Genomic DNA, 12744 nt, shown 5'->3' on the forward strand with positions numbered 1-12744 from the left:
CAGAAGAGTGCAGTGCTAGGAACAGCTAAGATACTGCGCAGAACCCTCAAACTCCCAGGCCTCTGGTAGAGGACCCGAGGATGAGGAAGACACATACCACCCATAGCGGTGAGAGGGGAATTTTTACACACACACACACACAAGTTTATGAATAATCTCAGTGTCTGTCTCTATTTAATTGCAATTTAATGTTAAGATAATAGAGTAGAGAGGGAGCAATCTTGTCATCTTAAAGAGTAGAACTTCTGTATTGACAGTTTCCTGATCATATATTTCATACAGAGGCTATAGCTTGTTCCCTGGTTATCCAGCGTTTTTCTGACTGGGGCATAGGTCAAGACGTTAAGCAACATAAGAGTATTATTAGACTGGGGAATCAAGAATGCTGCCTGACTTGTAAAGAGAGAATTTTTAGTTTAAATTATATTATTTTTGCATGTTCAAACTGATATTACAGAGGAAAATGGATCTAACTTTTTAGAATTGAAGTTAAATTAAACCTAACATTGTAATTTTCATGTTTCAGGGATGGTAACAGTTTTCTCTAACCGTCTGGGATGGCACAACATGGAACAGTTGCTCTCCCAGTTCCAGAGTCGCCTCACCTTTGGAGTCCAGAGGGAGCTGTGTGACCTGGTTCGGGTATCTCTGCTGAATGCGCAGCATGCCAGAGCTCTTTATAATGCTGGCTTCATCACAGTAGCTGATCTTGCTAAAGGAAATACTGCTGAAGTGGAAACTGCCCTGAAGAATGCTGTACCATTCAAAAGGTGAGAGATCAACAAGTTGTCAACCTGGACACCTTTCTGAGTGCATTCCTTTCCGCTATACTTGGAGTTAAGAGTTATTCAGTCTTGACTATATGAGTTCCAAGAGTACTTCTAATGAATTAGAGCATGTGATGGTTACAGGATAAGTTTGGGAGTACTGGGTTCTGTTCCTTACTGTTCTGTTGACCCACTGTATAGTTTTGGGAAAGTCACTTTATCTCTTAGAGTATGTCTACACTGCAATAAAATATCTGGGGCTGGCCTGTATCAGCTTGCTTGGGCTGTGGAGCTATAAAATTGTAGTGTAGATTTACGGGCATGGGCTGAGTCTGGGCTCTGGGACGCTCCCCACTTTTGGGGTTCCAGAGCCCAGGCTTCAGTCAAAGTCCAAATATCTACAGCACGGTTTTATAGCCCCACAGCTCAAGTCACACAAGCCTTAGTTGGCTGAGCCAGTCACAGGTGTTGTATTGCAGTGTAGAGTTACCCTCAGTGTCTGTTTCACTCCCTGCTGAACAGGGATGATACTTCTCTACTCATCAAGAGTGTTCTAATTAGGTAATCTGTGTTGTAAAATAGTCTGAGATCCTCTACTAGTGTTATGTTAGAGAAAACTAATAGTACAGAGTACTATTGTAAGGATTTAACTGGACGACTAAGTTTGTGAGGTGGTTTGTCAGCAAAAGGAATGCCAACAAGAAACTCGTAAATTCAATTTTGCATACCCAGTAAGAGCCATATTAATTGTGGAGGTGTCTGTGCATTTCTTATTTAAATGCAAGTTGTCACTTGTAGAGACTGCTATTTTACTGGTGTAATTCCACCATGCTTTTGTAGGGGTTTTGTGAAGTTTGTGCTTGAGGTACCTTTTTAAACTAAATCGTTGGCCAAGCTAACATTATAATAAAGCAAAAGTTTATGTCCATTCAAAAAGTAACCCATATGGCATGTCTACACAGGTGAACTAAGGTAAATCCCCACAGAGAATCTGTTCTCACGCTCAAAACTGATACAGTTATTAAGTGTTCCATTATAACGTGAACATGGTTTCCTCTTTGAGTGATTGTTCATATCAATTCCAGTTAGGCGTGTCTGCGCCAGGTGCACAGTTATCCGTAAGTTTTTCCCATAGCAGCATCTGTCGGGTCGGCCCCGGAGCCCCCTGGAGTGATGCCTTCATGGCGCTCAATATATGACCCCTGCCGACCTGGCACTGCCTCAGTTCCTTCTTACTGTCAGGGATGGTTGTTGGAACTGCAGTGACCTGCTTATCAAGCTCTCCTTGTTTTTCCTAGCTTTAGTTCACAGTTATTCCTAGCCTCATTAAGTTTAGTTTTAGTGTTTTCGGTTACGGCAGATAGTTATTGGGAGTGGGTGGTCTTCCCCTTCACCCTGACTGCGTTTCCCTTTGGGACTCGGGGTATGCCTGAGTCCCAAGGGTTCAAACCCTGCAAGTCCTGCAATAAGCCCATGCCAACTGTTGACCCCCCATGATGCTTGCTTAGTGTCTGGGGAAAGCACGCCAAATCGACAAGTGCAGGATTTGTAAAGAGTTTTGCCCCAGAACAAGAAAGGAGGGAGACTTTTTTGCCTCAAGCAGCTCCTTATGGAGGCAGCACTTAGACTGCAACTTACATCTGCATGGTAAGACCTGGCACCGAGCTCATCAGTGCGCAGCTCCCCAGTGGCAGTGATAGAAGTGGCACCACGGAAGGACTCTGGGAGAGACCCACGGCATTATCATTCCCTGATGCAGAAGCGGCACCGGAAGCAGGGGAGGAGTAGATCTTTGACTCAGAGACTCATCCCTTTGGAGCTGACCAATAGGGTGTGTCCCAGGGCCAAAGACTTTAGAGCTGGCACTGTTGACTTCAGCCCCACAAGGGGGACCATTGAGTCCAGTCCGTTGGACTCCCCGAGCCAAGTCAAGGAGGAGGTGGAATTGCCATCCATCCCGGACACCTTTGAGGCCGTGAGGGACCTCATCGCCATGATGGCACCGCAGTTCCAAGTCCTTAAAGTCAAGCCTTCGGTACTGCAATGTGTGGCACCATCTCGAGGCAAACTGGTGATGCTCCATCCTTCAGCACTGCTGCTCGGAGTCCCGGGGCTGGTCACACTTGCAACAATGCTCCAGGTCGTGCCAGCCCTCGCAATCACAACATCGATCCTCATACTGATTCTGCACCCAGCACTGGTCCTCCCAGCACCAGTCTGTGTCCCCGCACAGACCCCGATCGTGACGCCACTTGGCACTTCCCTGGCCATCACAGTCCCAGTCCCCGTCTTCGGACTCAGAGACAGGGTTTAGATACTCAGAGCGGGGCCAGCACCTGTCAGGCTGTGGAAGGCCTGAAGTTGGGGCAGGGCCATGGCCTGTGCAGAGGCAGGGACCAGCGCAGTGGCCATTTTGGATGCTGTGGGCATACCACCAGGCCCAGGGCACCCAATCCAAATGTTCCTGTTTGGCGACCTCTGAACCACAGGTGCCAGAGGCATCAGCCAGTCGCCCCACCCATCTGGTCGCACTACTTCCCGTGGAACTAACCCCACTTCCTGAGTCTGTTCCAGGTATGGTTGGCCCTGATAGAGAGGCGGGACAGGAGGCCCCTGGAGACCAAAAAGCTCAGGAGGACCCTGTTCCCCCATTAGCCTCCTTGTCATCCTCTCTGGACAAAGCGGTTGCAGGCACCTTTGTCTCTGGACTGCCCGCATAGACCGCCGTGCCCACCAAGACCTCCTTCGCAGGGTGGTGTGAAATATGGGCTTGCAGGCCAAGTAGGTGGTGGAGTCAGAGGACACGATGGGTTGGCATTCGGGCCCAGGAAGGCCCGTCAAGGGTAGCTCAACCGCTCATCAAAACCATACAGGCCAATGCTAAGACTTGGAGGAGAGGAAGGTGATCAGGAACAGTCAACATGGATTCACCAAGGACAAATTATGCCTGACCAACCTGATTGCCTTCTATAATGAGATAACTGGCACTGTGGATATGGGGAAAGCAGTGTATGTGATATATCTTGACTTTAGCAAAACTTTTGATACGGTCTCCCACAGTATTCTTGCTAGCAAGTTAAAGTACTATAAAGCTGGCTAGATTGTCAGGCTCAATGGGTAGTGATCAATGGCTCGATGTCTAGCTGGCAGCTGGTATCAAGCGGAGTGCCCCAGGGGTCGGTCCTGGGGCTGGTTTTGTTCACCATCTTTATTAATGATCTAGATGATGGGATGAATTGCACCCGCAGCAAATTCGCAGATTACACTAAACTGTGGGGAGAGGTAGATCACTGGAGGGTAGGGATAGAGTCCAGAGTGACTTAGATAAATTGGAGGATTGTGCCAAAAGAAATCTGATGAGGTTCAACAAGGACAAGTGCAGAGTCCTGCACTTAGGAAGGAAGAATCCCATGCACCACTACAGGCTGGGGACCAACTGTCTAAGTAGCAGTTCTGCAGAAAAGGACCTGGGTATTACAGTGGATGAGAAGCTGGATATGAGTCAGCAGTGTGCCCTTGTTGCCAAGAAGGCTAATGGCATATTGGACTGCATTAGTAGGAGCATTGCCAGCAGGTGGAGGGAAGTGATTATTCCCCTCTATTTGGCATTAGTGAGGCCACACCTAGATTACTGCGTCCAGTTTTGGTCCCCCCACTACAGAAGGGATTTGGACAAATTGGAGAGAGGCCAGCGGAAGGCAACGAAAATGATTAGGGGACTGGGGCACATGACTGATGAGGAGAGTCTGAGGGAACTGGGGTTATTTAGTCTGCAGAAGAGAAGAGTGAGGGGGATTTGATAGCAGCCTTCAAGTACCTGAAGGAGGGTTCCAAAGAGGATGGAGCTTGGCTATTCTCAGTGGTGGCAGATGACAGAACAAAAAGCAATGGTCTCAAGCCGTCGTCGGGTTCCAAGCAGGCCTTTTGAAGGTGCGCCCAAGGATGGCATGCCAGCCTCAATTCCGGATCCTTCTCTGCCTTTCTTGAATTGTCTGTCCCACTTCTACTGTGCTGGGTCCCAAATAACTTCAGACTGCTGTGTTCTCCATATGGTAGAAGTGGGATATTCTCTTCAATTCTGCTCCTACACTCCCTCCCACCTCCCTTCCCTGTCCCTCTTCAGGCACCCTTCCCATGAGCAATTCTTTATCCAGGAGGTGCGGGCGCTCCTCGCCTTGGGGCAATGGAGAAGGTTCCTCAGGCGCTCTGGGGCAAGGGATTCTATTCCTGATAATTCCTAATCCCCAAAGCTGAGGCAGATCTCAGACCCATTCTAGATCTGCGAGGACTCAACAAGTTCATGGTAAAGTTGAAGTTCTGCATGGTCTCCCTGGGCACAGTTATTCCCTCTCTGGATCCAGGAGACTCATACGCCGCCCTCGAGATGAAAGACGCGTACTTCCATATAGCTATTCAACCTGCACAGAGTGATTCTTATGGTTCGTGATTGACTACAAACATTATCAATTTATGTCCTTCCATTTGGCCTTTCAACATCCCCCGCACTTGTTCACCAAGTGCATGTCGGTCATGGCAGGTGCAGGTATATTCGTACCTCGACAACTGGCTTCTCAGGGGTCGCACCAGGGAGCAGATGGAGTCTCAAGCTTGGTTGGTCAGATTCACATTTGAGAGAATGGGTCTCCTCCTCAACTTGAACAAGTCAGCCTTGGCACTGACCCAAAGAATATAATTCATCAGGGCGGCGTTGGAATCGGTTCGGGCAAGAACACTTTTGCCAGAGTCCCGATTCCAAGCCATGGCAGACATCATTCAAGGTCTCTGACGATACCCGACCACCACAGCAAGGGGATGCCTGAGTCACCTTGGCCACATGGCAGCCTGCACTTACGTGACTCGGCATTCCAGACGGAAGCTCAGGCCTCTACAGACATGGCTCACTTCGGCCTATCACCCGGGACATGGCAGCCTGAATTCAGCGGTCACGATGCTGGAGCAGGTGCTCGAGTCCCTTCAGTGGTGGCTCAACCCTTGGATAGTGTGCAAAGGAGTCCCCTTCAACAGTCCTCAGCCTTTCTTGTCCCTGGTAATGGGCATGTCACCTCTGGGATGGGGAGCACGTCTGGGAGACCTCCAATGCAGGGCCTTTGGTTGCAGGATGAGCTCTCCCTCCACATCAACATCAAGGAGCTGAGGGCAGTGCGACTAGCATGTCAGACCTTTCAGGCCCGACTACAAAGTCAGTGTGTAGCAGTTCTGATGGACAACACCACTGCCATGTTTTACATCAACAAGCAGGGTGGAGCCCAGTCCTCTCCCCTATGTCAGGAAGCCCTCCAGCTGTGGGAGTTCTGCATAGCGCACTCCATTCACCTGGAAGCATCCTATCTACCAGGAGTTCAGAATGTACTGGCGGACCACCTCAGGAGGTCCTTCCGCAATCACAAGTGGTCCATCCAACCGTAAGTCATACATTTCATCTTCCAAAGGTGGGGGTTTCCCCAGGTCAATCTGTTTGCCACCTGGAGCAACAGAAAGTGCCTGATGTTATGCTCCTTCTAGAAACAGAGCCCAGGCTCAATCACACATTCCTGCTATGGTGGCGAGGCCTCCTACTCTATGCCTTTCCCGTTCCCTCTCGTGCACAAGGTCCTACTCAAGGTCCGCAGGGACAGGGCTGAGATAATTCTGGTGGCAACAACTTGGCCTCAACAACATTGGTACACCACACTCCTGGAACTGTCAGTGGACGCTCCAATCACGTTGCCTTTTTTTTCCGACATGATCACTCAGGACCACTGTCATCTTCATCACCCCAACCTGCAGTCCCTCCACCTCAGGGCTTTGGAGCTTCTGCGCTCAGAAAAGGCAAGGGAAGTCCTACTTGGCAGCAGGAAGTCCTCCACTAGAGTCACATATCTGGCAAAGTGAAAAAGATTTACTTGTTGGTGTGACCAATGTCGTACACCCCCTCTCCAGGCAGCTGTACCTCTCATCTTAGAGTACCTTCTGCGCCTGAAACAGCAAGGCCTGTCAGTGTCTTCCATAAAGGTACACCTTATTGCTATCTTGGCCTTCCACCTGGGAGCATCTGGACTCTCCGTCTTCGCCAACCCTATGGTTGGTCAGTTCCTCAAGGTCTGGAACAGCTACATTCTCAGAGCAGACAGCCTGTCCCTGTGTGGGACCTTAACCTGGTCCTTTCCAGGCTAATGGGGGCCCCCATTTGAACCTCTGGCAACTTGCTCCCTTCTCTGTCTGTCATGGAAGGTAGCCTTATTCATTGCCATTACTTCAGCAAGCAAGGTGTCTGAGTTAAAGGCCGTTACCTCAGACCCACCTCATACAGTTTTCCACAGGGATAAGGTGCAACTCAAACCTGACCTGGCCTTTCTTCCTAAGGTTGTGTCACTCTTCCACACTAGTCAGGACATTTTCCTGCCTGGTTTTTATCCTAAGCCTTATGCCAGTAGCCGTGAGCAGAGGCTGCACTCCCTGGATGTTTGGAAACCACTAGCCTTTTACATTGAGCCATTCAGAAAGCTGAACAGTTGTTCATAGCTGTGGCAGACCAGATGAAAGGACTCCCGGTCTCATCTCAAAGAATATCTTCCTGGATCATGTCATGCATCCACACGTACTATGAGCTGGCCAAAATACCAGCCCTGGCTCTTACAACACATTCCACAGGCCTCATCTGCTCCATTCCTGGCCCAGGTCCCAGTACAAGAAATCTACAGGGCAGCAACTTGGTCCTCCGTACATATGTTCACCTCTCATTACGCCATCGTCCGGCATGCCAGAGATGATGCAGTTTTCGGCAGAGTGGTGCTACAATCAGCGTTTCCTGAACTCCGACCCCACTACCTTGGTGAGGCTTGGGAGTTACCTAATTGAATTGATATGAGCAATCATTTGAAGAAGAAAAAAGGTTTCTCACCTTTTCGTAACTATTGTTCTTCGAGATGTGTTGCTCATGTCCATTCCAAATCCACCTGCCTTCCCCTGTGTTCGAGTAACTGGGAAGAAGGAACTGAGGAGGTGCCAGGTCAGCAGGATCATATATTGAGCGCCTTGTAGGTGCCACTCTAGGGGGCTTCACAGTCGACCCAACGGGTGCTGCTAGGGGAAAAACTTTCTGATGACTTTGAACGTGGCATGCACACACCTAATTGGAATGGATATGAACAACACATCTTGAAGAACAACAGTTATGAGGTGAGTAACTGTTTTTTACCTGCAGTTTCTCTACACTTTGTATGGACTACATCAAAGGAAAATTATATTGGTGGCCTTGATCCACTTCCTAGTAAACAGCTGTCCTTATGAGAAAATCCTAATTGTTCACCTTGGGATCCTTTGTGCATAGCACCCATTTAAATTAATGGGCATTCTCCATATGGTGGGCTTTCAGGACTGTGTGCTAATTGTGAGCTGACATAGTAGAACAGCTCTAAGTCCATAATTACCTACTGTTACATAGGTTGCTCCAGGTTTCTGTCACACCGAGGGAGGAGTGAGGGCAAATCTGCATGGGGGCACTGCACTGCAGCCTTAGCATGGTCACTCCTATACCTTCTACTAGCACTACATTCACTTAAAAAACCCACAACCAAATACTCATTTCCTAGAAGATGTAGCCTGTGTGGTCCAGAAACAAGTTTTGCCATAATGGTTCATTGAAACTACTATCCTAATTAAAGATAAGAGCACAGTAGTATGGTGCTTGCTTTGATTGTTTGTTATGGTCAGTATGAGTGTTTCTAAACAACTTTCTGTCTAACTTCAAGTTGTTTTCCTTCCATTAGCATTCGTAGGGCAGTGGATGAAGATGAAGAGGCAGCTGAGGAGCGTCGGAATACCCACTGTATCTGGATGGTGGGAATGAAGGGCTTAACCGAAAGTGAAGCAGCATCCCTTATTGTGGAGGAAGCTAGAATACTTCTACAACAGGACTTGGCTGCGATGGGAGTGCAGTGGAGCCCAGATTCTTTTCTTGAGTCTGATACATCTTCCATGACTAGCAGTGAATCAGAGTTGGAGGATAGAAAATGTAAACCGAATGGGGAGTGTTCACTAGGGATTTTAAAAGTATTCAGCAATGAAGGGTACAGAATTCTACCTGATCAAGGCACCAATTTTCAACCTGGGAATTCTTCAAATATTAAAAAGGGAAATAAAAGGCTGTTAAGTGCTAGTATGTCAAACCCCAGACCCCAAAATGAATTGCAGGAAGATCACACCCAGACAAAGGAGGTAAATGGTGATATCGTCAAGTACAGTGCTAGAAAGCGGCCAAATTTGGGCAAAGGTAAAGAAAACAGGGAAGTTACTTTTCTGACGAAAAGTGAGGCCGGCTCTGGGGCAACAACTCAAGAATTCCCTACTGAGAAGAGAAAGAGACCAACTTTGAACTTCACTTCATGGAAAACTTCTAAAGCATCTGGGTACAGGAGGACTATGGACACTAGTTTCAGTCAAATTGAGGGCAAAAGCGCTGTTTCAAAACAGCATCAGTTACTGCTTGATGAACCAAGGCTGCACGGAACAGAGATAAATGGGCCTTCTGTATCCAGTCATAGCAAGTCTAAAGCTAAATCTTTTTCAGATCAAAAGAACAAGGAATTTGGAGAAAACAAATCATCTGCTCACAAGCTCTTCACTGTCAAAGGCTCAGAATCTTTACAGGTGGACAAAATGCAACCAGAGAGCAAAGAGATAATGGAGGAATTACTTACGGAGCCTTCCACTACTAATAAATTCAATTCTAAAGAAACAGTGAATTGTCTGGAAGATACGGATACTGTAGTGAGAGATGCTCCACCCACAAATATGGAGACAGATTATACTATGCGAGACCTGGGAATTTCTAGCAGGTCAGCGAAAAATGAATACATGGGTGTTAAACAGAGCAAAATCCAACCAGTTAAAAACTGTGCTGAAAAGATACCTGCCAAACAACAAATGGTTCTAGGCACAGATCTTTGTAATGATGGAAGCAGCAGTTCTGCAAACATGCATGTGAGCACTAGTGCTGGCAAACAGAAAGCTGTTTATTTTTACCCTGATGAAAATAAATCCTTTCATTTTCAAATTCAAAATGACGGCAAAACATTTACTGAAAAGCCCAATGGAATATTGTTACAAATTGGAGGCGTGGGTAAAGCAGATAATCAGCCTGAGGATTTTCTGAAAGATTCTACAGTAAAATCCAGAGCTATTTGTGTTGCAAAAGATATTAAAAATGGTTATTCTCCTGATCTGTATTCAGTTTCCAAAGAATTTGAAGACAGCTTCCAGTTGGATACACAGACTGACAGGATATTACAACAGCAGGTGGCAGCTGAAATTGCAAGACAGCAGGGAGAAAAAGAAAAAGAGCGGGCAGAGATACCTGTGCAGAAAATCTCCATGAAACTACACTGTGCCAGCACTTTACAAAATGAAGATGTTGCAAATGAAAAGCTAGCTGCAGCACTTAGAAAAGTGGTCTGTTCAAATCTTGGGACAAGAAATACCACAGATTTACATTGCACTAATGCTTTGGGCTCTAGAAGCCCTAATTTACAGCCTGCAATGAAATGCACAGAATCTGCATTTTGCATTAAAGGAAATGATTTTTCTTTCACTGACTCACAACTATGTAGCTTTTTACAAGGTTATCAGACCCAAAATTCAGTGAAGGAAGGTGCTTCTAAAGATCTTCAGAAGGCAGTCTCTCCTGCCAATGGGCAGTGCCCTCACACTGTGCGTGTACAAGTTGAGTGCCATCCCCATCCTGAAACTAGTCTGAATATGAGTGACGGTTTACTGTTTGATGATAGCTTCAGTTATGTCAATGGCCCTCCAGATATGCACACAAGTGAGGCTGAAGGGGCAGAATCTGGGGAACAGAAGGTTGTGACTCCTCCCCCTAAAGCCACTTCCAGCTCTTTTGCTGACATTATGCATCAGCAGAACCTGGAGCCCATTCAGGATATATTAACTGTCAGTGTAAACTGGAATGAGCATCAGCATCCAGCACAGTTTAATGATGCATCTGTTATGTTCTCTGATATAGATTCTTTGCAGATAGCAGAAGCTTTAGGTAATGTTGACTTGCCTCCTTGTCAAGGAGACACTCCGTCTGCAGCTCTTGTTGAGCTAGGGTTAGGAAAACCAAGGCATGAGGAGGAGGATCCCAGGCCAGAGGACACAAGACTGGATCAAGGTGAAAGGCCCCAGAATGCCCAACAAGCTGTGGAAAAGAATACCAATCCAGTGGTGTGGTCTGATCATTCATTTGACTTAAGCCCAGGGTTGCAAGATATTTTAGACAGATGGCCTAGTCCTTCAGATAATAAACCTGTTGTTTTAAGTCCAAGAGTCTCCTCCTCAAAAGGAAAGTTGCTAATCTCAAATAGTAAACAAGAACCAGGTGCAATTTCTGAATTCAGCTATTATCAGAGAGAGTCATTATCCACTTGCCAGGGTTTAAAGAACTATTTCAAAGTTAGAGAGAGCAATAAGGAAGCCCTGGATGTTCAGAAACCAGATTATAACCCTCTGCTGCTCAAGGGAAGCAATAGAATATCTGACCCCCAGCCGGATATCAGCAAAGGACTTATTCCTCCAACACGTCCTAAGGAAGCTGTTCCAAAAAGTTTTGGCACATCTCTGACATTTGGAAAAAACAAGAATGTCAGCCACACAGATGAAATCCCACCTTTTCAACCACTGCAGAATGGCAAACCTAGTTCAGACCACCATATAGAAACACTGCTATGTAAGCCTGGTAATGGAGACACATGTGAGGTTTTGCTTGAGTCTAACCCTGTAAAAGACGATTCTATTATAGACCCAGGCTTTTCATTGCAATTATCTCCACATGTTTTGCCACTTATTTCATGTAGTGCTGAGAGCTTCACTATTATTGATGTGGCAAGTGACAAAGCTCTCTTCCAGACCTTCATCAGAGAATGGAGGAACAATAGCAGATTTGCCATCTCGGTGGCTTGTGAAAGAACAAATTGTCTCTTGTCCCCCAAGTCAACTATAGGCGGCAGATTCAAACAAGGTCAGTTCCTCTTTCACATTTCTACCACGTTAAATTGTGAACCATACTCTGTTTAGCCTGAGGAGTTAATGGGAATGACTATAAATTTATTCCTTTGGGTTTATCTAAATGAGAGGATAAATTGAGTACTGAGATCCACTGTAGAAGGAAGGACTTGGGTTTCAGGAGGGAAGGATGAATAGCACTAGGTGAATCATTTAAAGGGTGGATCTGGGAAGATGAAGGTGACTGGAGTGTGGGATGGTCCCAGCCTTATTTAAAAGGCTACCAGCCTTACCACCCTGCAGTGGACATTAAGTACTTGCTTCCTGTATTTATTTGCAGACTCTTGTTCACGTGATCACTCTCACTCGGACTAATTAGTGCACAGAGCAAATATGAACTGAAAACGTATCACATCCCTCATTTTAAAATGGAATGGTGTTGTAGTCTCGTGGTGATATAGGAGAAGATACATAAATGGCTTTCATCTTGGCACCAAATTCAGAAACACACATAAGCAACTTATTCATGTCCTCTGCTAGCCAGGCAGTATTCCTTACAGATATTGTGGGCTGATCTGAGGTTAAATACTTTCCAATTTACAAAAAGTTAATTTGGGTAGATTTAGTAGTTTAGCTATGAAATTCAATCCAGTCCCCGACCCCTCAGATCATTGCTGTACTCTTGCACTTTTTCATGTGTAGTATTCATATTCTGCAACTCTCCTAAGGGGCTGATGCAGTGGAAAGAAGGCAGCCATTCAGGAGCAACTGGGAGGCTGATTCAATTAGAGTTTCCTTAGAGAGAGAAGGATTACTTCTTTTGCCTTTTTCCAAACCTCTCCCCCCGTCTTTTAAGAAGTGTGTGCAAGCAGCAGCTTCCCTTCATCTGTCTCAGGGGAGGAGATGGAAACATCATCAGCAGCTTGTCTCTGAAGCTCTCTGTGCCTGATTGCAAAAATCCCCACATGTACTGTTG

General features: G+C 46.5%; 1 protein-coding gene across 1 annotated transcript in view; it reads left to right on the forward strand.

The window, feature by feature from the left end:
• The window catches only part of POLQ (DNA polymerase theta), a 189800-nt gene that overhangs the window by 109957 nt on the left and 67099 nt on the right, over positions 1-12744 (forward strand). The window contains exons 15-16 of the mRNA XM_032773589.2: positions 527-770; positions 8537-11784. Coding sequence (XP_032629480.2) covers positions 527-770; positions 8537-11784 — 3492 coding nt within the window. The remainder of the gene's footprint in view (positions 1-526; positions 771-8536; positions 11785-12744) is intronic.

The sequence above is a fragment of the Chelonoidis abingdonii genome, chromosome 1, assembly GCF_003597395.2.
Source record: "Chelonoidis abingdonii isolate Lonesome George chromosome 1, CheloAbing_2.0, whole genome shotgun sequence".
NCBI classification, from domain to species: domain Eukaryota; kingdom Metazoa; phylum Chordata; order Testudines; family Testudinidae; genus Chelonoidis; species Chelonoidis abingdonii.